The sequence below is a fragment of the Grus americana genome, chromosome 14 (assembly GCF_028858705.1).
Source record: "Grus americana isolate bGruAme1 chromosome 14, bGruAme1.mat, whole genome shotgun sequence".
Lineage (NCBI taxonomy): Eukaryota > Metazoa > Chordata > Aves > Gruiformes > Gruidae > Grus > Grus americana.
Genome location: NC_072865.1, coordinates 20,689,510 through 20,717,056, shown reverse-complemented (window position 1 = coordinate 20,717,056; position 27,547 = coordinate 20,689,510). Strand labels below are relative to the sequence as shown.

Genomic DNA, 27,547 nt, shown 5'->3' with positions numbered 1-27,547 from the left:
AAGTTCAGCATATCTCAGGGTGCTGTTGTTCTTTGTAGTATTTCTGCTTGTGCAGACATCTACCACGTGTGACTTTAATCACTTGGTTTTGACGTGGGATGTTGTTGGTCACACAGAAGCTTTTCCACGTTTGGATCGTGCTGCCAGCCTTCTCTGAAACTCTCTTTGGTTCCCTCTGTGCTCTTACTCTTGCCAGGCAGGGGAAGGAGTACTGTCTGCATCCAAGATGTTGGCCAACCTTGCATTTCAATACAGCGGAAGAGCATCACTTTGGTTTTCTTCTCTCCTCTCACCAAAACCTCCCACCCTTTTGGTTTTGCCTTGTCTCACATTGTCAATGTGTTGGTAACAGTGGATGAGAGGCAGGCTGCTGAATTTTGGCAGCTGTCAGGTGGCAGGTGTTTGGGTGCTTTCCCATTGTTGTGGGGGATGGCTTTTCCACTCTCTGGAGCCGAGTTTGATGTTAAAAAAGTGTCCTCAGCTTTCAAGTCTCCTTCGTACTTCCCCTGTGAGGCATAAAGGGCACTATGCACTGTCCAGTTTTTACAGAACATGAGTAATTTTTTTCTGTCCAGCTTCCCCAGAAGCACTTTTTATCCTTGAAAACCAGTTTTCCTGTCTTGAAAATATTTCTTATTCTGAAGAAGCAACCAGTGATGCTGCAGGCAAGTCACCTCAGACATAAAGTGGATGTGTTTGTGAGACAGATGTACTTTTGTTCCTGTCTAGCTGTGGCATCTTTATGTTGGATCAACTGAATATTGCCTGGATCGATGGAGCTGGGACCCCAGTGCATTTCTTTGACTGGATGTGTTGGGCATTGAGGAGATGTTCTCATTAAAAAAAAAAGTCATGCTGTTTCCTTCGTGGCTTTTGTTTGGCTATGTGATGCGTGGATCATGTTAACGAAGGGGAGGTATTCCTTGGGGGCTAAATCCCTTGGGTAACAAGGTTCTCGGTGTGTTGTTCTGGTAGTGGTTGCCTGCTGGAACAGGAAAGCAAGAGTTTGACATTCAGCGTGTAGGTGGAAAATGAGTCAGGAATAATACCTCTTGATCAAGGTACCTGAAGAGTGCTCTGGAGCTGTAGTTGCTTGGTGGGTTTTCAGCCTTCTTGGAAGTATGTCATGCTGGTTTGTGATGGGTTTGAGTTTCCAAAGGAAATACTTCCTTGCATTGCTTGACATCTTTGATGCTGTTTGCGTGGAAGTCCAAGTATCCGGGGCACTTGTGCCACCCTTAGAGTGTGATCTTGTTCATGAAGGGAAGGGGCAGGGGCAGTCTGTGTGTCTTTCATAGAGTAGAGGAAAGTAGGAAAGTTGTTTCTTCCAGGGAAGAGGAATGAGGGCTCTTGCCAAAGGGCGTGTCGGTGCTTCATGTCAAGTTTCATGTTAAGCATGGCGTAGTCATTTAGAAAAAAAAATTGGTAAAGGAGACCAAAAAGAAGTCTTGTGGTCCTTGCCAGAGAAGTGGCGTGATGTACACTGGCCTGTTTTGATAATCTTTCAGTATTTGTACCAGCAGTCACAGCAATACAAAAGTCTCAGAAATCTTCAGTGTGATTAAACCCCCCCCCAAAAAAAACCAAAACCCAACAAACCAGACAAAAACCCTCAAACCCTTCTCAAGTTGTCCTACACAGTAGATATCACCCATTAGAGTTCTGTGCTCATAGAAATTTTGGGTTGTTCTCTCCCAGTATGAAACCAATACCCTTGCCATTAGAGCTGCCCTGACATCACTTTTAGAAAGCGTACTGCTCTCCAGTGTGTAACAATTCTGTCTGAGATAGATATGCGTTGCCAAGCATAAATGGTCAGCTGCAGAGTGTCTTCATGACACTGTGTACATCATAACAGCTGTGGGTTTTCTTGTGGTGCTCTCATTGATGGGAAGGGTCTGTAACAGCTGGATTGAGCCTTGAGGTGGGAAAGGAAGCCATGGCATGTTGCAGAGGTTAATGCGCAGTGGCACTGATTAGGGTGATGTGCTTGCCTTGAGAACACATGTCTGGGAGTGGGGAACGGAGGATGCCTGAAAGGAAAGGGTGAGGCAGGATGGGCACGGTGTGTTCTTGCCCCAGATGCTTTCCCAGGCTCCCAAGGGTCTGGAGTTGGAGGCCTTCTGCCACAGAAGGACATGACTTCCATTGGAGGGATCTGTCATGGGGCGGGGGTGGGTGACCTTGAGCCCGTAAGCGTCTTGCCTGAGTAAATGGAGATACGGGGAGAACGTGGATTGTGTCATTGGGGAAGAACTGAGAATGTTCACTTAGCTGGGGATCCCGTAACTCATAGCATGAGAAAGAGGATGCTGGTAAAAAACCTTGAGAAGAGGTCTGGCACACAGTACTACTTGCTCAGAATCCTGTCAGAACCTCCAGAAGTTCTGCGTATCCTTGTGCCCTGTTGTTCTCTTCTTGCGTTTCAGTACGGTGGAATGGGATTGTTTTGAGGTTATGACCACATGTCAGCAGACACAGAACCACGGTGCTGCTGCTTGGCTGATGTCGGAAATGTGTTAGTAAGAGGGGGTGAGATGCAGACTGCTGAATACTGTCTGATGAACCTTTTACCTTTTCTTTTTTCTTTTTTTCTTTTTTTTTTGTTCAAATGTGTTTTGGGAGGGTAGCACTGCTGTCCTTGTGTAGTGTTGGGTATCTGTAGCATCTTCCACAACTGTTGATGTTGTTGGAAAAAAGCAGTTATCAGGGCTTATTGAAAGAGCTTTAAACTAGATTTGAAGGGGACACAGGTAAAACCAGTCTCGCTAGGGAGAAGCCATGGGGTAGCAGGCCAGTGTTTGAGGGATGGTGTGCTAGCGAGATCCTTCAGTGTGCTCCACGATGTGCTGAGTACACTGGAACATGTTTGAATTTGGTTTGCTTGACTGAGCAGGGATCTTCTTCTAGAACTTAAAAGGAAGGTTTATGGCCATTGGAAGCAAGGACAAGCCACATGGGAGGACTACAGAGATGCGGTTTGCCACCGTAGGGAGAACATTTGTGTGGCCCAAGCTCAATGAGATTTCAAGCTGACCAGGGCTTTTTGAAATATGTTAACAGTAAAAGGAAGATCAGAGCTAGTGTCAGTCGGTTACTTGATAAAGTCGGTCACCTCAGAAATTGGGATGTGGACAAAGCAGAGATGTTTAGTGGCACGTTCGCCTCTGTCTTCAACATTGATGATGGGCCCTGGGACAGGCAGAGCCCTGTGTTGGAAGACCGTGACTGTGGGAATGATAAACTCCCAGCCAACTCTGAACAGGTTTGCTGCTGCAGCTGGAGGCACATAAGTAAATGGGGTTAGATCAGGCTGGCGGCCAGTCACCAGTGGGATGCCACAGGGCTCAATTGTAGGGCCAGGGCTCTTTATTGTTTCTATAAATGATCTCTATATAGAAGTTGAATGTACATTAAGTTGTCCAATGATACTAAATTAAGGGTATTTGCGGACACCATTGGGGACAGAGAGGCCTTTCAGAGAGAGCTGGATAGACTAGAGAGCTGGGCAATCACCAGCTATATGAAATTTAACAAGAGCAAATGCTGGATTCTACACTTGTTGCGGGGTAATCCTGGGGTAATCCCCCAATAGAAACTGGGGATTGAGAGGCTGGAGAGCAGCCCTGTGGAAAGCGATCTGGGGTTTTGTGTTGATGGGAAGTTGAAAAGGAGTCAACAGTGTGTCCTGGCAGCCCAAAGGGCCAACTGTGTCCAGGGGTGCGTCAAACACAGCTTTGCTAGCTGTTCGAGAGAGGTGATTGTCCCACTCTGCACTGCACTAGTGCAGCCCCTCCTTGAGTGCTGTGTGCAGTTTTGTGTGCCTGAATATAAGAAGGAGATCAAACTATGAGAGCGTGTCCAAGGTAGGGTGAGCAAGACGGTGAAAGGTCTTGAGGGGCAAGAGTGATGAAGAGCAGCTGAGGTCACTTGGCTTGTTGAGCTTGGAGAAGAGAAGGCTGAGGGGTGACCTCATTGCAGCCTACAATGTTCTCCAGGGGTGCAGCCAAGGGGGAGGTGCTGATCTCCTCCTGTCTCTGGTGAGCATTGATAGGACACAAGGAAATGGTAGGAAGCTGCGTCAGGGGAAGTTTAGACTGGATGTTAGGAAAAGGTTCTTCACTGAGAGGATGGTCAGTCACTGGAACAGCCTCCCCCAGGGAACCAAGCTCAAGGAGTGCACTGTACAATGGTTTCCAAAGTCTGGTGGAATGGGAGTCATTTTTCTTCTGTCTGGCAACCCCAGAACTCTCTGGTAATGTTAAGGGAAAATGTCCCTTAAAAGCAATTCTTCTGTCCTGAAAATGTTTCTTTTCTGAAGAAGCAACCAGTGATGCTACAGGTAAGTCGCCCATACCTAACCATTCCTATTTAGTCGTGGTATCTCCATGTTGGATCAACCAAATGTTCGCTTCCAGGTTTTTGTTTGGCTGTATGATGCATGGCTCCTGCTAATGAGTGAGAGGTATTCCATGGGAACTAATGCCCTGTGTTGTTCTGGCAGTGCATGCCTGCCAGAATGGGAAAGCAAGAGCTTGTCGTTCAACGTGCAGGTGGAAACTGAGACTGGAAGAATAGCACTTCATTGAGATACATGAAGAGTGCTCAGGAGGTGTGGTTGCCCGCTGCTGTTTCAGGTTTCTTGGTGGATTGTCGTGGTGGTCTGTGATGGCTTTGATTTCTCTAAAGAAAGACAGTCCCCCGCCCCCGCCCGTGTGTTGTTTGGACTCTCTGGAGGCTGTTTGCATGGATGTCCAAGTACCCGGGGCTTGGGGCTGTGTTTCAGAGGGTGGTGGATTCTTTTGTGATGCAGCAAAGCTGTTCCTTGCTGCATGATTGCCTTGCTCTGTTATTTGCTGGGTCCTTGAGAGGCCTGGAGGCTGCAGAGTGTGGTCTTCTTCAGGAAGGGCAGGGAAGGGGAGGGGAGGTGGAGGGGCAGTCTGTCTGTCTTGCACAGGCTGGAGGAAAGCAGGAAGGTTATTACTCATCTGGATGGCTGGAAGGTGGAAAGGAAGAGGAATGAGAGGTTTTGCCAGAGGGCATGTTGGTGCTTTGTGTTGAACATGGTGTGGAGATGCAGAAAGTATTTTTGTGAAGGAGAGAAAGAAGAGAGGAGACACGGTGGAAGCAGAAGAGAAGGGGAGGCAAGGATAGGGCAGGTCTGAGGCAAAAAAAGAAGAAGGAAGAGAAGGAAAAGGAGGAAAGAGAAATAAAAAGATGTAAGGAAGAGTAAGAAAGAGATGAAGAAAGAGAAAGGAGAAAAAAACGAAAAAGGTAGCAGGAAATAAAGAGAGGAAAGAATGAAGGAGATGGAAAGACGGCGGAAAAGGACTGTATGCAAGGAAAAACGAAGCAAGGAAGAAGGAAAAAAGGAAGAGAAAGGAAGGAAGAGACAATAGAGGAGATTACCAGCGTGCACCAACATTATCTTCATACACTGAATGGAGATGAGGACCTCAGCATGCTCGGTATTCAGGGACACTGGTCAAGGCTTGATGAAAAGTGGTGAGGAAGGGGAAAGAGCTCTTGCCAGAGGACATGTTCATGCTCCATTTCGAGAGTGAAGTAGGAGAAAGAGGAGAAAGTAGAGAAGGAAGGAAGCAAGAATAGAGGGAAAGAAAAGGAAGCAAGAACAAAGCAAGCAAGATAAAGAGCAGAAAGAAATGAAGAAAAGATAAATGATTTTACTAGCATGCACGGTCGGTATCACTGTACAGAGAAGGGTGGTGAGGGAGAGCAAAGGAAGGTAGTAAGAACAGGAAGGAAGAAAGTTGAAATGAAGAAAGAGGAAATTAAGGATGGAAGGAAAACGACAAAGAAGAAAAAAAAAGGAAGAAGACATAAAGGACATGACCAGGTTGCACCAATGTTATCTTGCAGTAGAATCACAGAAGGAAAGGGAAAAGGCAAGGAAGGAATGTATGTAAGTAAAAAGCAAGCTCGGAAGGAAGACGGAAAAGAAAGTATAGGCAGAATAGGACGAAAAAGGAGGCAGGAAATAAAGAAGGAAATGAAGGAAAACAAGGAGCAGGATAGACGAGATAACCAGCGCGCACCGACGTTATGTCTGGACGCTGAGCGGAGCTGGTCCCTAACAGCCTCGCCCTTGGTTAGAGTCCCGCGCTCCGGCGCTGATGCCCCGTAATTAGCGCCGATGGCTCCGTCTTTGATGGTGTCCGCCGCGGGGCCGGAGGCGACTGGGGAGCTGCGAGCGGGGGGAAAGAAGCGAGAAGGGTGGAAAGAGAAGGGCAAGGGGAGTAAAGAATGGGGCACGTCAGGGCAAGAAGGGACAGGAGAAGGAACAGAAGGAAGAAGAAAGAGGAGGAGGAGGAAAGAGAAGAAAACAAAGCAAGAAGAAGGAAGAGAAGACAGTAGAAAAAAAGAAGAGAAAAAAGCAAGTGAAATGAAGAAAGAATAAGGACGACGAAAAGGGAGGAAGAAGGGAAGGAATCTATGAAACCCAAAGCAAGGAAGGAATGAAAAAGACATAAGGAGTGGGGAGGGGAAGAGGAAAATAAAGAAGGCCAAGAAAGAGTGGAAGGGAAGGAGGAGGCGGGAGAGGAGACGAGCAGGACGGGTGCGGAGGCGCGGTGGACGGTGGGGAGCGTGTGAGCCGGCGGAGCAGCACACGGTGTCGCTGCAGGCTCAGAAACGGCGGTGAGCGTCTCCGCGGCTCCGCCCCGGTGCGGCGGAGAGCCCGGCTGTGAGCGCGGGGGGGCGGCGCGGCGCGGGGCGGGGCGGTCAGTTGAGCGGGTGCGTGCGTGCGGCGGCGGGGAGCCGTGCGGGGCCCGGGCGGGTGTCGGCGGCGGCGGCGATGGGCGTGTGTTGGGGGCCCGTGTTGCGGGTGCTGGTGCTGCAGGCGGCCTGGGCGCTGGGCGGCGGTCAGGTGCGGTACTCGGTGCCGGAGGAAGCCAAGGCCGGGACGGTGGTGGGGCGGCTGGCGCAGGACCTGGGCCTGGAGGCGGGCGAGCCGGAGGCGCGTCGGCTGCGTCTGGTGGCGCAGGGCCGTCGGGCGAGCGTGGAGGTGAGCGGGGCGAGCGGGGCGCTGGTGGTGAGCTCGCGGCTGGACCGGGAGGAGCTGTGCGGGAAGAGCGCGCCGTGCGCCCTGCGCCTGGAGGTGCTGGTGGAGCGGCCGCTGCGCGTCTTCCACGTGGAGCTGGAGGTCACGGACATCAACGACAACGCCCCGCTCTTCCCCGCCGCACGCAAAAACCTCAGCATCGCGGAATTCACCACGCTGCCGGGGTCTCGGTTCCCGCTGGAGGGCGCGTCGGATGCGGATATCGGAGCCAACGCGCAGCTCTCCTATACACTCAGCCCCAGCGAGCATTTTACGCTCGATGTTAAATCTTCTGATGAAAGTAGGAAATCCCTATTCCTGGTGCTCACGAAAGCTCTGGACCGCGAGACGATGGCTGTGCACCGTTTGGTGGTGACGGCGAGTGACGGGGGCCGTCCGGCGCTGACGGGCACGGTGGAGCTGGTGATCTCGGTGCTGGATGCGAACGACAACGCGCCCCAGTTCAACCAGTCGGTGTATAAAGTGCAGCTGCCGGAGAGCGCTGCAGAGGGGACGCTGGTGGTGCGGGTGAACGCCACGGATCCGGACGAGGGTCTTAATAAGGAGTTTTCTTACAGCATCATCAGTTCGGTTCCTGCTGGTAACAGAGATCTGTTCGCCATTGATCCCAAGACGGGCGAGATCAGACTGAGGGGCGCCCTGGACTTTGAAGACGTTCGTTTACACGAGTTACAAATCGAAGCGAGAGACAAAGGGACGCCCCCTTTGTCCGGTCACAGCAGCGTGGAGCTGGAGGTGCTGGACGTGAACGACAACGCGCCGGAGGTGTGGGTGACGTCGCTGTCGGTGCCGGTGCCGGAGGACGCGGCGGCGGGGACGGTGGTGGCGCTGCTGAGCGTGTCGGACCGGGACTCGGGGGCGAACGGGCGGGTGCGCTGCGCGGTGTGGCCGGCGTCGCCGTTCGGGCTGGTGGCGACGTTCGCGGGCTCGTACTCGCTGGTGCTGCGGGAGGCGCTGGACCGGGAGCGGGTGTCGGAGTACGAGGTGGAGGTGCGGGCGGAGGACGGCGGGTCGCCGCCGCTGCGCGCCAGCCGCGGGGTGCGTGTGCCGGTGTCGGACGTGAACGACAACGCGCCGTCGTTCGCGCAGGCCGTGTACACGGTGCTGGCGCGGGAGAACAACGCGGCGGGCGCGGAGCTGGCGCGGCTGTGGGCGCGGGACCCGGACGAGGCGGGCAACGGTCGCGTGAGCTACTCGGTGGCGGAGGGCGTCGTCGGGGGCGCGTCGTCGGGCGTGGCGCGGCGGCCGGCGTCGAGCTACGTGTCGGTGGACGCGGAGAGCGGGCGGCTGTGGGCGCTGCAGCCGTTGGACTACGAGGAGCTGCAGGTGCTGCAGTTCGAGGTGCGGGCGGTGGACGCGGGGGAGCCGCCGCTGTGCGGCAACGCCACGGTGCAGCTCTTCGTGGTGGACGAGAACGACAACGCGCCGGCGCTGCTGCCGCTTGCGGGCGGCGGTCCGGGCGTGGGGGCGCCGGTCTCGGCGGCGTCGGGGCCGGTCTCGGGGGCGCTGTGGGCGTGGGCGGCGTGGGGGGCGCCGGCGGGGCAGGTGGTGGCGAAGATCCGCGCGGTGGACGCGGACTCGGGCTACAACGCGTGGCTGCGCTACGAGCTGTGGGAGCCGCGGGGGAAGGGCCCGTTCCGCGTGGGGCTGTACAGCGGCGAGGTGAGCACGGCGCGGGCGCTGGAGGAGGCGGACGGCCCGCGGCAGCGGCTGGTGATCGTGGTGCGGGACCACGGGGAGCCGGCGCGCTCGGCCACGGCCACGCTGAGCGTGTCGCTGGTGGAGGGCGCCGAGGCGGCGCTGGCGGCCGCGGGCTCGTCGTCTTCGTCGTCGTCGTTGTCGGGGGCGGGGCTGCGGCCGGCGGAGGGCGGCGCGTCGGCGGCGTCGGCGTCGTCGGCGTCGGCGACGAACGTGTGGCTGGTGGTGGCCATCTGCGCGGTGTCGAGCCTGTTCCTGCTGGCGGTGGTGCTGTACGGGGCGTCGCGGTGGGCGCCGCGGGCGGCCGTGCTGTCGGGGCCCGGGCCGGCGACGCTGGTGTGCGCCAGCGAAGTGGGGAGCTGGTCGTACTCGCAGCGCCAGAGCCGGAGCCTGTGCGTGGCGGACGGCGCGGGCAAGAGCGACCTGATGGTTTTCAGCCCCAACTTCCCGCCGCCGCCGCCCGGCCCCGCGGCGAAGGAGACGCAGCCGGAGCCGCCCGCTCTGCTGGACACGGTCAGTGGCCCTCCCTTCCTCGGCCCTTCCTCGGCCCTTTCTCGCCCGACGCCCCCTTCTCGGCCGCGCCCTGGGCAGGCGGTGGTGGGAGCCGGGCTCGGCCCCCGTGGGCGTGCGGGCGGTGGGTGCTTGGCGGGTGCTTAAGGATCTGAATGGCGCCTTTGCATCTGCCTTCGCGTCCTTGCCGGAGACCCCCGGCTTCCATTTTGGGGCTAAAAATAAAGAAAGGTATGCTGCACCAAGTCTCAACTACCGTCCGCCTGTGCTCTGGCTGTGAGTTGTTCTGCAGCGCAATTAAATCGCTGCCGATGTCGATGCGAGGTGCCACGACATCGGCTTCCTGCTATGTAGCATTTGCACCCGAGCCTGCACTAGGACTGCAAGACACGCAGGCTGTGGTTGTGACCGTCCCCCAGTCACTAGTTGCTGCCTTATTACCGTTGGTGACTGCTGACCGTGGTGGTCTGAGATGAGATTTCCTGTGGAAAACTCTGTCCTCGTCTTCTTTGATTCTCCTTTGCAAGATCCGTGGGGTAATTTCTCTGTTCTGGTTTGCCCAGAAGAGTCAGTATGAAATTAGGGAAGGCAATGCGGACTTTTCCTGTATTCTTTTTCTGCTTCCCCTTTCCCCCTGGTTGTGGATAGCATTGCCGTCCAGTGAAGTGTCATGAAGTACACTGTCCTGTTTTGACGTTCTCTCAATATTTGTGTCAAAACCAAAGCCAAGTAACTACACTTCCCAAACAAAACCTAAATCAAATTTTCCTACACAGTTGATGTCGTGCATTACGGTGCTGTGCTCATCACGAGTTTAGATTTTGTGTCAGAGCATGAAATCAATGCCAATGCCATTGCCATTTAGAGCTGTCCCGACATCACCTTCAGGAAGAGTATTGCTGCCAGGTCTGCCACATTTCCATCTGAGACAGCTGAAGCATTGTCAAATGTGCAGGGTCAGCTGCAGTGAGTCTGGGGAACACCGTGTATGTGATACCTGTGTGTGTTTTTTGTGATGCTCTCATTGATGGGAAGGGTCTGTAAAAGTCGGATTGAGCCTTGGGTTGGGAAGTGAAACAGTGGCATGTCACAGAGTTGAATGTGGGAGTGGCACTGAGTAGTGGCTGGCCACCTCTTGGTGTGAAGGGTGACCTTGAGCAGTGAGAAGAGTTGACTGTGGGAACTGGAAATCCTTGGCAAGACCATGGGCCCTATGGAGGCATTGTGAAAGTTTGGAAGGTGGTGTGGACTATTCCTGTGTCCTTTTCCCAATATGTTGTGATGGTATGTGGCAGTATGAAGTGTTCACAGAGAGAGTGTGATGCAAGACAGGTGTTACAAATGGGAATTTTCTTTTTCTCCTCCCCCTCCCCTGCCCATGTTATGAATTTGCATTCCTGGCTGGACAGGTGGCTTCCAGTACACTGGCCTGCGTTGAAATTGCTGAAGCATTGCAGGCCTGTGCATGTGATCCCATCTGTATGTTGTCATTGTGTATGTGATCCCATCTGTATGTTTTTTTGTGTGGTGCTCTCATTGGTGGGAAGGGTCTACATAAACTGGAGTGAGCCTTGAGGTGGGAAAGGAAGCTGTGGCATGTGGCAGAGGTGAATGTGGCAGTGGCACTGAGTAGGGCCTGGCCATTTCCTGATGTGAAGGGTTTGGTTTGGAGGCCGCCTGGATCTTGAGATAGTGTGTGGTATTGGAATGCCCACAATGTCTTTTGAAGTTATGACTGTCTCACACCAAAGACAGTCCCTTACGCTGCTGACTGCCTGATGTAGGCAATGTGTTGGTAAGAGGGCATGAAATGCAGACTGTGGAATACTGTTGGATGAACATTTTCCCTCTTGTTTTGGGAAAGTTGTTGTGGGAGGGTAGCACTTCCCTCCTGCCTCAGTAGAGATGGTGTCGTCACGCACGGCTCATTGTGATATTTGGGCGTATGCACCAAACCTTGCACAGCAGCCCAGCTCTGGTGTTCTGTCGTAGATATTCTCTCAGCCAGTTGAGACTGTGAGTGCAACTGCACTTCAGCATTTGGTGTGGTTCTGTCCAAGAATAAGATTTGTGTGAACTGGGATCAGAGCTCTCACAAGTCTAGTCACAGATTCTTTAACAACTCCATTTGCTGAAAAGGCGCAAAGCATCCAGGCATCCGAGAGTCACACAGAGTGGGTTTGTATATTCTTTGTGATAATCATAGAATCATAGAATCATAGAATGGTTTGGGTTGGAAGGGACCTTAAAGATCATCTAGTTCCAACCTGCCTGCTGTGGGCAGGGACACCCTCCACTAGACCACGTTGCCCAAAGCCCCATCCAACCTGGTCTTAAACACTTCCAGGGATGGGGCATCCACAACCCCTCTGGGCAACCTGTTCCAGTACCTCACCACCCTCACAGGGAAGAATTTCTTTCTAACATCTAATCTAAATTGACCCTCCTTCAGCTTAAACCCATTCCCCCTTGTCCTGTCACTACGCTCCCTGATAAACAGTCCCTCACCATCTTTCCTGTAGGCCCCCTTCAGGTACTGGTAAGCCGCAATTAGATCTCCCTGGAGCTGCCTTTTCTCCAGGCTGAACAATCCCAACTCTCTCAGCCTGTCCTCACACGAGAGGTGCTCCATCCCTCTGCTCAGCTTCATGGCCCTCCTCTGGACTCTCTCCAACAGCTTGATGTCTCTCCTGTACTGGGGCCCCCAGAGCTGGACACAGTACTCCAAGGTGGGGTCTCACAAGAGCAGAGTAGAGGGGCAGGATCGCCTCCCTCGACGTGCTGGTCACGCCTCTTTTGATGCAGCCCAGGACACGGTTGGCTTTCTGGGCTGCAAGCGCACACTGCCGGCTCGTGTTGAGCTTTTCATCCATCAATACCCCCAAGTCCTTCTCCTCGGGGCTGCTTTCAATCCATTCCTCACCCAGCCTATAGTCATGCTTGGTGTTGTGCCAACCCACGTGCAGGACCTTGCACTTGGCCTTGTTGAACTTCATGCAGTTTGCACGGGCCCACCTCTCCAGCCTGTCCAGGTGCCTCTGGATGGCATCCCTTCCCCCCAGCGTGTCGACCACACCACACAGCTTGGTGTCATCGGCAAACTTGCTGAGGGTGCACTCGATCCCATTGTCCATGTCGCCGACAAAGATGTTGAACAGTGCCGGTCCCAGTACCGACCCCTGAGGAACGCCACTCGTCACCATTCTCCCCTTGGACGTTGAACCATTGACCACAACTCTTTGAGTGCGACCATCCAGCCAATTCCTTATCCACCGAGTGGTCCATCCATCGAATCCATGTCTCTCCAATTTAGAGACAAGGATGTCGTGCAGGACAGTGTCAAATGCCTTGCACAAGTCCAGGTAGATGACATCAGTTTCCCTTCCCTTATCCACCGACGCTGTAACCCCATCATAGAAGGTCACCAAATTTGTCAGGCACGATTTGCCCTTAGTGAAGCTGTGTTGGCTGTCACCAATCACCTCCTTATTTTCCATGTGCCTGAGCCTAGTCTCCAGGAGGGTCTGCTCCATAATCTTGCCAGGCACGGAGGTGAGACTGACCGTCCTATAGTTCCCTGGGTCTTCCTTTTTACCCTTCTTAAAAATGGGGCTTGTGTTCCCCCTCTTCCAGTCAGCGGGAACTTTGCCAGACTACCAGGACTTCTCAAATATGATGGCGAGTGGCCTGGCCACTTCATCCGCCAGTTCCCTCAAGACCCGCAGATGCATCTCATCAGGTCCCATGGACTTGTGCACCTTCAGGTTCCTTAGATATTCTTGAACCTGATCTTCTCCTACAGTGGGCGGTTCTGCATGCTCCCAGTCCCTGCCTTGTGCGACCTGGGCAGTGTGGCTCAAGCATTTGCCAGTGAAGACTGAGGCAAAGAAGTGATTGAGTACCTCAGCCTTCTCCATATCCTGGGTAACCGGGTCACCCGTTTCATTCTGGAGGGGACCCACATTTTCCCTCGTCCTCCTTTTCTCACTGACATACCTACAGAAGCTTTTCTCGTTGTCCTTGACATCCCTGGCCAGACTAATTTCTATCAGGGCTTTGGCTTTCCTAACCTGCTTCCTGGCTGCTCAGACAGTTTCTCTGTATTCTTCCCAGGCTACCTCCTCTCGCTTCCACCTTCTGTAGGGTTCCTTTTTTTGTTTGACTTTTTCATGAGAGAAGGCGAGGATGTGGAAAGGCCTGGGTCACACTCAGAGAGGGGTTTAGAGCTGGGTGTCGTGGTTTTACCCCAGCCGGCAGCTGAGCACCATGCAGCCAGCCACTCACTCACTCCCCCGCATCGGGATGGGGGAGAGAATTGGAAAAGTTAAAGTGAGGAAACTCGTGGGTTGAGATAAAGACAGTTTCCTAGGTAAAGCAAAAGCCGCGCGCACCAGCAAAGCAAAGCAAGGAATTCATTCACCACTTCCCATTGGCAGGCAGGTGTTCAGCCATCTCCAGGAAAGCAGGGGTCTGTCACGCGTAATGGTTACTTGGGAAGACAAACAGCATCACTCTGAACACTGCCGCTCCCCCCTTTCTCTTTCCCCAAGCTCCTTATAAACTGAGCATGACGTCATATGGTATGGAATATCCCTTTGGTCAGTTTGGGTCACCCGTCCCGTCTGTGTCTCCTCCCAACTTCTTGTGCACCCTGAGCCATCCCGCTGGCAGGGCAGTGCGAGAAGCAGAAAAGGCCTTGGCTCTGTGTAAGCACCGCTCAAGCATAGGTCCATATAACAAAACCATCTCTATATTATCAGTGCTGTTTCCAGCACAAATCCAAACCATATCCCCATACTAGCCACTATGAAGAAAATTAACCCTCTCAGCTGAAACCAGGACACTGGGGCATGGTCTCGTGGTGGAGCAATGTCTGGGTATTGTGGCGGTGCTGGTGCTGAGTGGCACTGAGTAGGGCCTGGGCATGCATCATGGGGTGGGTGGCCTTGAGCAGGGGAGAATCTTGCCTGAGGGAAATGGAGATGCTGGGTAGAACACAGTCTGTGTCATTGGGGAGGAAACGGAGAATGTCTGCTTTGCCAGAGATCTCATTTCCCATTGCATAAAACAGAGCATGCCAGCAGCAAACCTTGAGAAGAGTCCAAACATGCAGTGCTGCTGGCCTGGGATCCTGTCAGGACCTCCAGAAGTTCTGCGTATCCTTGCAACCCTGTGTCTGTGGTATTCCTGCGAGATGTGATGACATCTGTCATACTTGCTTGTAATCACTTTTTTTTTTTGATCTGGAATGTTGTTGGTCTAAGAGAAGGTTTTCCAAATTTGGATCATGCTGCCAGCCTTCTCTCCTTGGATATCGCTCTGCTCATCTGTCTTGCTAGGGAGGGGAAGAGGTGCTCTCCATCTTGGAGATGTTGTCAAACCTGGCGTTTCAATATGGTGGGATGGGAGTCAGTGATTTTTCTTCTCTTCTCTTTGCAAAAACTCACACCCCTTTGGTTTTTCTTCTCTCACATTGGCAATGTGTTGGTAATATTGGATGTGATGCAGACCGCTGAATTTTGGCAGCTGTCAGGTGGCAGAGATTCAGGTGGTTTGCCATCAGTGTGTGGGGATGCATTTTCCACTCTCCTGAGCTGAGCTTGATATTGAGAGAATGCCCTTAGCTTTCATGTCTCCCTCTCGCTTCCCTTGTGACAGAAGTGTGTAAGGGAGCGGGGTGCACTCTCCAGCGTTTTCAAGGCTTTGGCAGAACATGAGTAATTTTTTTCTTTTGTGTCCAGCTCCCCCAGCAATCTCTTATGACATTAAGTGAAATCATCCTTTGAACCAGTTCTCCTGTCCTGACCTTTTTTTTTATTACTTTGATTAAGCAATGAGTGATGCTACAGGGAAGTGACTCATACCTAAAGAGGATGTATTTTGAGAAACAGACGCACTTTTACTCCTGTTTAGTTGTGGTATCTTCGTGTTGGATGATTCGAAGGTTGCCTGGCTTGTAGTGACTGTAGCTTTGGACAAGCAAAGCACCATTGCCTGCTCTTGTTCCTTTCCTGCTGCTTCCAGGCCCAGTGTGATCAGGCAGCAAGAAGCACGGGTGGTGGAGGGACTGCAGTGCATTTCATGGAGTGAATGTGTTGGGAGGCAAGGGGATGTTCTCAGTGAAAATGTCACGGTGTTAGTTTCATGGCTTTTGTTTAGCTGCATGATGGGTGGATCCTGCTGGTGAGGAGAGGTGTTCCATGGGGATTAATGCTCATGGGTGCCGAGGTTCTTGGTGTGTTGTTGTGTCAGAGCATGCCTGCCTGAAAGGGAAAGCAAGAGCTTGACATTCATTGTGGAGGTGGAAAATGAGGCCAGAAGAATTAAGATATATGAAGAGTGCTTGGGAGCTGTGGTTGCCTCGTGCTTCTTCAGCCTTCATGGATTATTGTGCTGCTCTGTTTTGGGTTTAAGCTCCCAAAGGAAAGACTCCCTTGTGTTGTTTGGAGTCATTGGAGCCTGTTTGCAGAGATGTCCAAGTACCTGATTCTTGGGCTTTTGTTTCCGAGGGTGGTGGATTTTGTACTGATGCAGCAGAGCTGTTGTTTGCCATATGATCACCTTGCTCTGTTACTTGCTGGGCCCTTGAGTGGAATGGAGGCTGAAGACTGAAGGAGGCCTCCTTCCTGAAGGGATGAGAAGTTGCATGTGCATGGATGGGAGGAAAGCAGGAAGGTTGTTCCCTGTCTAGAGGGATGGAAGGTAGAAGGGAAGAGGAATGAGAGCTCTTGCCAAAGGGCATGTCTGTACTCCATGGCAAGTGTGGTGGTGACCTTTTAAAAACCTTTTGGTAACGGGAAAATGAATGGAAGATAGAAGGATGTAAGTCGAAAACAATGGGAGGCAGGAATAAGGTGGGAGAAAACAAAATAACAACAACAAAGAAACAAACAAACAAAGGAGAGAGGAAGGAAGAGCAAAAGGCAGAAAGAAGGGAAGGAATCCATGCAAGCAAGAAAGAAGGAAACAAGAAAGAAAGAAAGAAGATTCACCGAGGTTATCCCTACATGCTGAATGGAGTTGAGGACCAAGGATGCCAAGGGACACTATGTAAGGATTGATGAAATGCGGTGAGGAAGAGGAACGAGAGCTCTTGCCTGAGGGTATTTCCATGTTTCATGGCGAGTGTGCTGTAGACATTTAAAAACATTTTGGCAAAGGAAAAAAAGAAGAGGACAGACAAGGATGGAAACAGAAGAGGAGGGGAGGCAAAGATAGGGCAGGGCATGAAAGAAAAAAGGAATAGATGGAAAAGGAAAAGGGGGGAGAGGAAGGAAGAGAGAAAAGAAGAGAAAGGAAGAAGGAAAGAGAAATATGGAGCAAAAGAAAGAAGGAAAGGACGGAATCTATGCCACTAAGAAGGAAGCAAGGAGGGAAGAACGAAAAAGAGGAAGAAAGGAGAGAAAGGAAGGAAGAGATGATAGAGGAGATTACCAGTATGCCCTGACAGTATCTTGACACAATGACAGGAGTGGAGGACCTCGGCATCCTCTGTACACAGGGATGCTGAGTAAGGCTTGTGGAAAAGTGGTGAGGAAGAGGAGTGAGAGCTCTTGCCAGAGAGAACGTGCATGCTTCATTACGAGTGTGCAGTAGATATTTCAAAAACGTTGTGGTTAAGAAGAACAAGAAAAGAAGAGGCAACACGGCTCGGCTGTGTTTCTATAAATGAAAGTGGTTAGGATGCAAACATGAAGTGGGCAAAGGAAGGGAGGGAGGAAGGAAGGACGGAAAAGAAAGCGTAGAGAGAAAAGGAGATAGAGGAAGAAGAGTATGACAGAAAGAAAAAGAATGGGAGAAGGGAAGGAAGAACACAAGGAAAGAATATATGGAAGTAAAAAGAAATTAAGAAAGAAGAGACGATAGAGGACACGCACCGACGTTATGTCTGGACGCTGAGCGGAGCTGGTCCCTAACAGCCTCGCCCTTGGTTAGAGTCCCGCGCTCCGGCGCTGATGCCCCGTAATTAGCGCCGATGGCTCCGTCTTTGATGGTGTCCGCCGCGGGGCCGGAGGCGACTGGGGAGCTGCGAGCGGGGGGAAAGAAGCGAGAAGGGTGGAAAGAGAAGGGCAAGGGGAGTAAAGAATGGGGCACGTCAGGGCAAGAAGGGAAAGGAGAAGGAACAGAAGGAAGAAGAAAGAGGAGGAGGAGGAAAGAGAAGAAAACAAAGCAAGAAGAAGGAAGAGAAGACAGTAGAAAAAGAGAAGAGAAAAAAGCAAGTGAAATGAAGAAAGAATAAGGACGACGAAAAGGGAGGAAGAAGGGAAGGAATCTATGAAACCCAAAGCAAGGAAGGAATGAAAAAGACATAAGGAGTGGGGAGGGGAAGAGGAAAATAAAGAAGGCCAAGAAAGAGTGGAAGGGAAGGAGGAGACGGGAGAGGAGACGAGCAGGACGGGTGCGGAGGCGCGGTGGACGGTGGGGAGCGTGTGAGCCGGCGGAGCAGCACACGGTGTCGCTGCAGGCTCAGAAACGGCGGTGAGCGTCTCCGCGGCTCCGCCCCGGTGCGGCGGAGAGCCCGGCTGTGAGCGCGGGGGGGCGGCGCGGCGCGGGGCGGGGCGGTCAGTTGAGCGGGTGCGTGCGTGCGGCGGCGGGGAGCCGTGCGGGGCCCGGGCGGGTGTCGGCGGCGGCGGCGGCGATGGGCGTGTGTTGGGGGCCCGTGTTGCGGGTGCTGGTGCTGCAGGCGGCCTGGGCGCTGGGCGGCGGTCAGGTGCGGTACTCGGTGCCGGAGGAAGCCAAGGCCGGGACGGTGGTGGGGCGGCTGGCGCAGGACCTGGGCCTGGAGGCGGGCGAGCCGGAGGCGCGTCGGCTGCGTCTGGTGGCGCAGGGCCGTCGGGCGAGCGTGGAGGTGAGCGGGGCGAGCGGGGCGCTGGTGGTGAGCTCGCGGCTGGACCGGGAGGAGCTGTGCGGGAAGAGCGCGCCGTGCGCCCTGCGCCTGGAGGTGCTGGTGGAGCGGCCGCTGCGCGTCTTCCACGTGGAGCTGGAGGTCACCGACATCAACGACAACGCCCCGCTCTTCCCCGCCGCACGCAAAAACCTCAGCATCGCGGAATTCACCACGCTGCCGGGGTCTCGGTTCCCGCTGGAGGGCGCGTCGGATGCGGATATCGGAGCCAACGCGCAGCTCTCCTATGCACTCAGCCCCAGCGAGCACTTTTCTCTGGATTTGCATCGTAGTGAAGGATATCGAGAATCTCTGTTTTTGGTGCTCACGAAAGCTCTGGACCGCGAGACGATGGCTGTGCACCGTTTGGTGGTGACGGCGAGTGACGGGGGCCGTCCGGCGCTGACGGGCACGGTGGAGCTGGTGATCTCGGTGCTGGATGCGAACGACAACGCGCCCCAGTTCAACCAGTCGGTGTATAAAGTGCAGCTGCCGGAGAGCGCTGCAGAGGGGACGCTGGTGGTGCGGGTGAACGCCACGGATCCGGACGTGGGAAGCAATGGCGAAGTGTTGTTCAGTGCGAGCAATGCTTTTCCGGTAAGGGGATTAAACCTCTTCATTTTAAATCCGAAGACCGGCGAGATCCGTCTCACGGGCGCCCTGGACTTTGAAGACGTTCGTTCATACGAGATACAAATGGAAGCGAGAGATAATGGGACGCCCCCTTTGTCGGGTCACTGCAAGGTGGTGGTGGAGGTGCTGGACGTGAACGACAACGCGCCGGAGGTGTGGGTGACGTCGCTGTCGGTGCCGGTGCCGGAGGACGCGGCGGCGGGGACGGTGGTGGCGCTGCTGAGCGTGTCGGACCGGGACTCGGGGGCGAACGGGCGGGTGCGCTGCGCGGTGTGGCCGGCGTCGCCGTTCGGGCTGGTGGCGACGTTCGCGGGCTCGTACTCGCTGGTGCTGCGGGAGGCGCTGGACCGGGAGCGGGTGTCGGAGTACGAGGTGGAGGTGCGGGCGGAGGACGGCGGGTCGCCGCCGCTGCGCGCCAGCCGCGGGGTGCGTGTGCCGGTGTCGGACGTGAACGACAACGCGCCGTCGTTCGCGCAGGCCGTGTACACGGTGCTGGCGCGGGAGAACAACGCGGCGGGCGCGGAGCTGGCGCGGCTGTGGGCGCGGGACCCGGACGAGGCGGGCAACGGTCGCGTGAGCTACTCGGTGGCGGAGGGCGTCGTCGGGGGCGCGTCGTCGGGCGTGGCGCGGCGGCCGGCGTCGAGCTACGTGTCGGTGGACGCGGAGAGCGGGCGGCTGTGGGCGCTGCAGCCGTTGGACTACGAGGAGCTGCAGGTGCTGCAGTTCGAGGTGCGGGCGGCGGACGCGGGGGAGCCGCCGCTGTGCGGCAACGCCACGGTGCAGCTCTTCGTGGTGGACGAGAACGACAACGCGCCGGCGCTGCTGCCGCTTGCGGGCGGCGGTCCGGGCGTGGGGGCGCCGGTCTCGGCGGCGTCGGGGCCGGTCTCGGGGGCGCTGTGGGCGTGGGCGGCGTGGGGGGCGCCGGCGGGGCAGGTGGTGGCGAAGATCCGCGCGGTGGACGCGGACTCGGGCTACAACGCGTGGCTGCGCTACGAGCTGTGGGAGCCGCGGGGGAAGGGCCCGTTCCGCGTGGGGCTGTACAGCGGCGAGGTGAGCACGGCGCGGGCGCTGGAGGAGGCGGACGGCCCGCGGCAGCGGCTGGTGATCGTGGTGCGGGACCACGGGGAGCCGGCGCGCTCGGCCACGGCCACGCTGAGCGTGTCGCTGGTGGAGGGCGCCGAGGCGGCGCTGGCGGCCGCGGGCTCGTCGTCGTCGTCGGGGGCGGGGCTGCGGCCGGCGGAGGGCGGCGCGTCGGCGGCGTCGGCGTCGTCGGCGTCGGCGACGAACGTGTGGCTGGTGGTGGCCATCTGCGCGGTGTCGAGCCTGTTCCTGCTGGCGGTGGTGCTGTACGGGGCGTCGCGGTGGGCGCCGCGGGCGGCCGTGCTGTCGGGGCCCGGGCCGGCGACGCTGGTGTGCGCCAGCGAAGTGGGGAGCTGGTCGTACTCGCAGCGCCAGAGCCGGAGCCTGTGCGTGGCGGACGGCGCGGGCAAGAGCGACCTGATGGTTTTCAGCCCCAACTTCCCGCCGCCGCCGCCCGGCCCCGCGGCGAAGGAGACGCAGCCGGAGCCGCCCGCTCTGCTGGACACGGTCAGTGGCCCTCCCTTCCTCGGCCCTTCCTCGGCCCTTCCTCGCCCGACGCCCCCTTCTCGGCCGCGCCCTGGGCAGGCGGTGGTGGGAGCCGGGCTCGGCCCCCGTGGGCGTGCGGGCGGTGGGTGCTTGGCGGGTGCCTACTCTGTAATTGCTGACTGTAGTTTCCCTCGTGTATTCTTCTTCTGCAAGGTGTTACAGCGCTGCAGTTTTCTTATTCCACTTACTGTTGTTCCTGGGGATCGGAATTGCTTGGTACCGTTCTGCAGCCATAGCGTCATGACGTCAGTGCTAATATCTTCACGTGATGGTTTATTCATTTATTTGTATCTGAAGTGTAATAGGATAGGCTGCTGGTTTCCGTATCTCGTGGTATGGTTTTGTAGAGAAGCCTCGCGTGATGGGAGAGAATGAGAGCATAAGTTGGGCTTGAAATTATATGTGGAAATGGCCACCCAAACCCGTTCTGAAAGGCGAACGTCCTGAAGTTTTAACAGATTTTCTCTCGGTATTGTCTAATGTAGTTTTTCATGTCTTTAGTCCCTGTCATTGTTCATGGTGCTTCTGTTTTGAAGACTTTTGTCATGTTCCCTTTCAGTCTTTTATTTTTTTAATATGAGGAATTGTTCCATAAGGAGAAGGTGCTTCAAATCTTTGGTCATCTTGCTGGCCATCTCTGAAACTCTTCCTGGTCTCCTCCCTTCTTCTTACCGTGTTTAGAAGGGGAGGACCTCCAGAAAATATTCACAGCGTTGTTGAACCTTACATTTCTGCAAAGTTGGATGAAACGCGTTTTTCTTCCATGATCTCATAAGTCTTACTTACCTTTTCGATTGGCACTCAGAACAGAGCAGATATATTCACGTCACTGTCTTCCCTGCGCCAAAGATGTAATTTCAGAACTCTAAATAGTTGCTTCAGAGTCAGTCACAGTCCTAGCGGAAGCCACATTTTTCCCCATCTGCTCAGCTTTTTGTTATCCTGCATGGAAAATCTTTTGGCGTTTTCCAACCTACATCTTCCGAGTCATCAACTCTGCAGTTCTTCTCAGCAGATCTGTATTGTAACTCTGCTCCCTAGGGTAATATCTCCTGTAACCTTTTCTACATCACTCTCCATGATTTTTTGGGGTCCCATGACGAGCTGTTAAATGGCACAGTTCCAGGCAACTCTGCCCGACTGCAGTGTTGACCTTATTATTTTGCTCAAGTGACCAGGTTTGGTTTGCCTGCCATTTATGTACTTAATCACAGCTCTAAGTGGCTTTTTCAGCCTTCTTTCATTTTGTATGGCGTGTCTTCATTTGTGCGTGTTGTCCTGTCTTGCAGGTAGGGCAGTTTTAATGAACTTTTTGCTTTTGGCTGCTGCGAAGTGCTGGTTTCCAGTCTTTTCTTCATCTGAAGTCTGTCCTCCTTTTTGAATCTTCTCTGAAACAGACCGTGCAAGGTGACTACAGTTGGTACTCCAGGTTCTTCTTTGTTCATCTTGCAGGGCATATCTTAGTTTGTGAAATACTACAGAATTACTATGGACATGGAAAAAATAGTAGAAACATTTTACATTGCCCCTTTCTAAGTGTGATATAAGTGTATTTTCTAATCCAAAGTACTTAACAGCAGAAGAGCATTAACCAAGGTGGGTGTGAAAAACGTGCAGCTATATTGCTATATTAGCAAGATGCATTGCCAGAAGAGTTGGTTTTGGTGGGTGAATGTATTTGTAGAAGCACCTCATCTATGGTTCCTGACTCTGCTAGTTCCATGTATCCTGTAGTGGTAGGCTTTATTTAGTTATTTTTTTCTGCTTTCTGAGAAAACTTTTTAAAATAAACTGTTATTTTGTGTCTGGTTGTCTGTGTGCCTTATGATGATCATGTGAATGTGAATTTGAATGACACTTGAAACTCCTGATCCCCCCACAGACAGCGTGGCTTAGCTTGCCTTTCTCGGGAGATGTGTCAGTAATTGTGAGCGAGAACCATGCTGCCAAATAGTGTTGCCTGATTTCAGTAATTGTGCCCCTCCCCATCACTGTCATTCACTTTCTTGTACTCTCTTAAGATGCTTGAGAGAATGCTGTGAGGCTTCAGGTTTAATTTCTGTTTCCACGTTCATATAAGCGGATACAGAAATGCTGGCAATACAGCAGGGATTTGAGAGGCTGAACAAAACCAATTGCTTTTCCAGCCCTGCTTCCCTGAAATTGTGAGCAATGATCCTTGAACTCACCCCTGCCAACAGAGACCTGGAAATAAATCAAGACACCTGTTAGAATAGCAAGAGACGTAATTAAAGACAATCTATTGACAGACCTGCCTGGATCTTTTTAGCATTTAGTATCTTCATTTTGTTTTGACCTCCTGTTCCATGGTTGATACATCTCTGGTAGAACCAGGAACTCACTACCATGTGAAATCATCAGGTTCATGTTGCTGCCTGGCCTGTGTGGGGGGGGTAGCAGCAAGTGTTTGTAGTGTAGACAAGGGGCCCTGATGTGTTTATGTCAGTGGATGAGGTGGGAGCCTGGGAACATGTAAGACAAACTGTACCTTGCCAGCGCAGTGGTACAACCCTTTTGTGTTGTCTTCAGTTATGTCATGGGTGGATGACTGTTCTGTATCCTGCAGCGGCTCATCTCCATTAGTAATGGGCACGTTGTTTTGCCGTACTGTGAGTGCCTACCTGCCTAAAAAGATAAGAAAGAACTTACCATTCATTGTGCCTCTACAAGCAGGGAATACAGCTTACAGGAAATACTTTACCGAGACACATAAAGACTACTAGAGAGCTCAGGTTCCCTGAGCTATTTCACCCTTCCAAGAAAATTTGTACTATGTGGGTTATGCTTAGACTGACGCTTAGTTATGGAGTCACTGATGGAGTTGAAAGTCTGAAATTTGTAAGCATTGCTGGTTTCTTAGGTTAGACCTATACTTCAAAAGGCAAACCCATTCTGTTATGAACAGACACAGATAATTTTGTAATATGAAGTCCTTACTCTATTATTTACTATATGAAAACCAACGAGAGTGCATGGGATTGCTCAGCTATATAGCTGGCACAAAGCCATGAAAAAGTAAGCAATTTCTGCTTGTTTTTAGCATTGCTGCACTGAATACAAATACTTTCCATGTGAATCTGTGTCTCGTGGAGAGCTGAGTACTTTCTATAGAAGGAAGATCAAGGATGCAGTCTTCTTCTGCAGAGGAAACAGCTGAATGCTTTTCACAAAGAAATAAATGAAGAAACTGAGTTGCGTCTTCTAACCAACGTGTAGGAAAGGCAAAGTCAGGAAATCAGAAGTGAGGTACGTTCTTTTCAGTGAAGACCATCCCAGGTGTGATTTCTCAGTTAATGCAGGCCTTTAGGAAATAATTTGGCAAGTATATATCAATTAAAGTGCTTTTAGGGAAGAGAAGAAAGAAGGGAGGAGAGAAAGGAAGACAAGAGAGAAGAGAAGAGGAGAAGAAGAAAAAAGAAGAGGAAAGGACCTGTTATTGTTTCTGACGAAGAGAAGTGTTCCGAAGGGAAATCGTGGAGCATGTCGGCCGAACCGATAGAACCACGTCCCGTCCTTCCTCGAGCGGAGCGCCAGTGCAGGACAGGGATAGCGGCAGGAGGCTGCTCGCCGAAGGAGCCGCGGTTGGACACCAGGTGCCGCTGTTGGCCGCGAAGGCCCCGTGAGCTCGGGGAATGGAGGCAGCTCCTCCCCGAGTCGCTGTCACGGCTCCGTCAGCGGGCGGGCGGGCGGCGGCGGGAGGCAGGATGGGGCGGGCCGCGCCGGCGGAGCGCGGAGCAGCGCCCCGCGCCTGCTGGGAAGCCCTAAAGGCGGGCATCCGGGCGTCCGGGAGCTGTGCGGGGCCCTGGCGGGTGGCGGCGGCGGCGATGGGCGTGTGTTGGGGGCCCGTGTTGCGGGTGCTGGTGCTGCAGGCGGCCTGGGCGCTGGGCGGCGGTCAGGTGCGGTACTCGGTGCCGGAGGAAGCCAAGGCCGGGACGGTGGTGGGGCGGCTGGCGCAGGACCTGGGCCTGGAGGCGGGCGAGCCGGAGGCGCGTCGGCTGCGTCTGGTGGCGCAGGGCCGTCGGGCGAGCGTGGAGGTGAGCGGGGCGAGCGGGGCGCTGGTGGTGAGCTCGCGGCTGGACCGGGAGGAGCTGTGCGGGAAGAGCGCGCCGTGCGCCCTGCGCCTGGAGGTGCTGGTGGAGCGGCCGCTGCGCGTCTTCCACGTGGAGCTGGAGGTCACCGACATCAACGACAACGCCCCGCTCTTCCCCGTGAACGAAGAAGCCTTTACCATCCCGGAATTGTCGCTGCCGGGGTCTCGGTTCCCGCTGGAGGGCGCGTCGGATGCGGATATCGGAGCCAACGCGCAGCTCTCCTATACACTCAGCCCCAGCGAGCACTTCAGACTCGATCATCAGGAGAATCATGACCAGAGCGCGTCTTTGGCTCTTGTCCTAACGAAAGCTCTGGACCGCGAGACGATGGCTGTGCACCGTTTGGTGGTGACGGCGAGTGACGGGGGCCGTCCGGCGCTAACGGGCACAGTGGAGCTGGTGATCTCGGTGCTGGATGTGAACGACAACGCGCCCCAGTTCAACCAGTCGGTGTATAAAGTGAAAGTCTTAGAGGGTTCAGAGCTTGGGACTCCGTTAATCAAACTCAGTGCCACGGATTTGGACGAAGGAATCAATAGTGATATTATTTATTTATTTAATAGGCGTGTCGCTGCTCAAGTAAAAGAAATGTTCACTATCGACGAAAACCATGGAGAAATTAGACTTCAAGGGAAATTAGACTACGAAGAAATGAATAGTTACGAGATTACAATAGAAGCGAGAGACAAAGGGTGGCCCCCTTTGTCGGGTCACTGCAAGGTGGTGGTGGAGGTGCTGGACGTGAACGACAACGCGCCGGAGGTGTGGGTGACGTCGCTGTCGGTGCCGGTGCCGGAGGACGCGGCGGCGGGGACGGTGGTGGCGCTGCTGAGCGTGTCGGACCGGGACTCGGGGGCGAACGGGCGGGTGCGCTGCGCGGTGTGGCCGGCGTCGCCGTTCGGGCTGGTGGCGACGTTCGCGGGCTCGTACTCGCTGGTGCTGCGGGAGGCGCTGGACCGGGAGCGGGTGTCGGAGTACGAGGTGGAGGTGCGGGCGGAGGACGGCGGGTCGCCGCCGCTGCGCGCCAGCCGCGGGGTGCGTGTGCCGGTGTCGGACGTGAACGACAACGCGCCGTCGTTCGCGCAGGCCGTGTACACGGTGCTGGCGCGGGAGAACAACGCGGCGGGCGCGGAGCTGGCGCGGCTGTGGGCGCGGGACCCGGACGAGGCGGGCAACGGTCGCGTGAGCTACTCGGTGGCGGAGGGCGTCGTCGGGGGCGCGTCGTCGGGCGTGGCGCGGCGGCCGGCGTCGAGCTACGTGTCGGTGGACGCGGAGAGCGGGCGGCTGTGGGCGCTGCAGCCGTTGGACTACGAGGAGCTGCAGGTGCTGCAGTTCGAGGTGCGGGCGGTGGACGCGGGGGAGCCGCCGCTGTGCGGCAACGCCACGGTGCAGCTCTTCGTGGTGGACGAGAACGACAACGCGCCGGCGCTGCTGCCGCTTGCGGGCGGCGGTCCGGGCGTGGGGGCGCCGGTCTCGGCGGCGTCGGGGCCGGTCTCGGGGGCGCTGTGGGCGTGGGCGGCGTGGGGGGCGCCGGCGGGGCAGGTGGTGGCGAAGATCCGCGCGGTGGACGCGGACTCGGGCTACAACGCGTGGCTGCGCTACGAGCTGTGGGAGCCGCGGGGGAAGGGCCCGTTCCGCGTGGGGCTGTACAGCGGCGAGGTGAGCACGGCGCGGGCGCTGGAGGAGGCGGACGGCCCGCGGCAGCGGCTGGTGATCGTGGTGCGGGACCACGGGGAGCCGGCGCGCTCGGCCACGGCCACGCTGAGCGTGTCGCTGGTGGAGGGCGCCGAGGCGGCGCTGGCGGCCGCGGGCTCGTCGTCGTCGTCGGGGGCGGGGCTGCGGCCGGCGGAGGGCGGCGCGTCGGCGGCGTCGGCGTCGGCGGCGTCGGCGACGAACGTGTGGCTGGTGGTGGCCATCTGCGCGGTGTCGAGCCTGTTCCTGCTGGCGGTGGTGCTGTACGGGGCGTCGCGGTGGGCGCCGCGGGCGGCCGTGCTGTCGGGGCCCGGGCCGGCGACGCTGGTGTGCGCCAGCGAAGTGGGGAGCTGGTCGTACTCGCAGCGCCAGAGCCGGAGCCTGTGCGTGGCGGACGGCGCGGGCAAGAGCGACCTGATGGTTTTCAGCCCCAACTTCCCGCCGCCGCCCGGCCCCGCTGCAGAAAATGGTTCTGCTGGGAAGGGTCCGTCTCTCTCCCCATTTGCTTCAGGCGTGGTAAGTGTATTTGCAATTATGGAGGGTTGTGGGGGGTTTTTCCCCTCTTGCGTAGGATTATGATTAAAGATATTTTTAGCGTGCTAAGCATTCCCCTATCCCGTCCCCTCTCCGCTTTTTGAGGTAAAATGGTAGTAGTAGCTGCTAGCGGATCTTTTATTTCCTTTTTTTAGCGTCTTTCAACGTGTGAAGATACCCCGGAGTGCCTCGGAGTTTCGTATCTCCCTCAGAATGACTGTAATTAGAAACTAGTTTTCTTTGTAACCGGGCGTGTTTACGCTTGATTTGTTGAATATTGTGTTCATTTGCACCAAGGATCTTTCGGGGTTTTATTGATTTAGAAGCTGGCTGGGTGGTGGGTTTTGCCAATCTTAAGAAGCTCAAATATGCAAGTGACAGTTATGAGGTGTAGTCAGAGAATAAACTTTGGTGGGTGAGTACTGTTCTGTCTCAGGAAGTGAGGTGAAAATGTGGGGAAAGTGGAGTGAGATATAAGGTGCTTCATGAAAAAGTGGAGAACTGTTTGAGGGAGGGGGTGCTCCACGTACTTCTTGCGCCTTTCCCCACGGCATGATCCTGCTTTCTTTGTATTGTCGTGATGTCCGTTCTACCCCATCCACCCCAGAAATGTGTTGTGGAAAGTAGAGTCGAAAATTATTAAGTTGGTGGGAGTCGAGAGAAGAAGGAAGAGTGGTTAAGGGAAAAATAGAAGGGAGAGCTTCCATACGCAGCATTGAATAGTTTAGAGATGATAGGTTGAAAGCTTTTGGTTCTCCCATCAGTAGAACAGAAGAA

The 27,547-nt window shown here is 54.8% G+C and overlaps 2 protein-coding genes across 3 annotated transcripts in view; both read left to right on the top strand.

Moving 5' to 3' along the window:
* LOC129212679 (protocadherin alpha-C2-like) overlaps positions 1 to 27,547 on the top strand; it is a 132,763-nt gene that overhangs the window by 17,546 nt on the left and 87,670 nt on the right. The window contains exon 1 of one of the 2 annotated variants that reach the window (XM_054841614.1): positions 24,172 to 26,752. The exons of the other annotated variant lie outside the window; for it this stretch is intronic. Coding sequence (XP_054697589.1) covers positions 24,278 to 26,752 — 2,475 coding nt within the window. The 5' untranslated portion in view covers positions 24,172 to 24,277. Of the gene's footprint in view, positions 1 to 24,171; positions 26,753 to 27,547 lie in introns of those variants that run through there. 2 annotated transcript variants of the gene reach the window in all.
* On the top strand, positions 6,809 to 21,736 carry LOC129212974 (protocadherin-16-like). Its single transcript, XM_054842240.1, has 4 exons — positions 6,809 to 8,890; positions 8,948 to 9,292; positions 17,973 to 20,393; positions 21,722 to 21,736. Exons 1-4 carry the CDS (start codon positions 6,815 to 6,817, stop codon positions 21,734 to 21,736), a joined length of 4,857 nt encoding a protein of 1,618 aa, XP_054698215.1. The 5' UTR covers positions 6,809 to 6,814.

Coding starts and splice junctions, on each gene's coding strand:
- LOC129212974 (XM_054842240.1), top strand. CDS start 6,815: ATGGGCGTGTGTTGGGGGCCCGTGTTGCGGGTGCTGGTGCTGCAGGCG. Junction 8,891..8,947: donor CCGAGGCGGCGCTGGCGGCC/GCGGGCTCGTCG, acceptor CGGCCGGCGGAG/GGCGGCGCGTCGGCGGCGTC. Junction 9,293..17,972: donor CGCCCGCTCTGCTGGACACG/GTCAGTGGCCCT, acceptor CTGGTGCTGCAG/GCGGCCTGGGCGCTGGGCGG.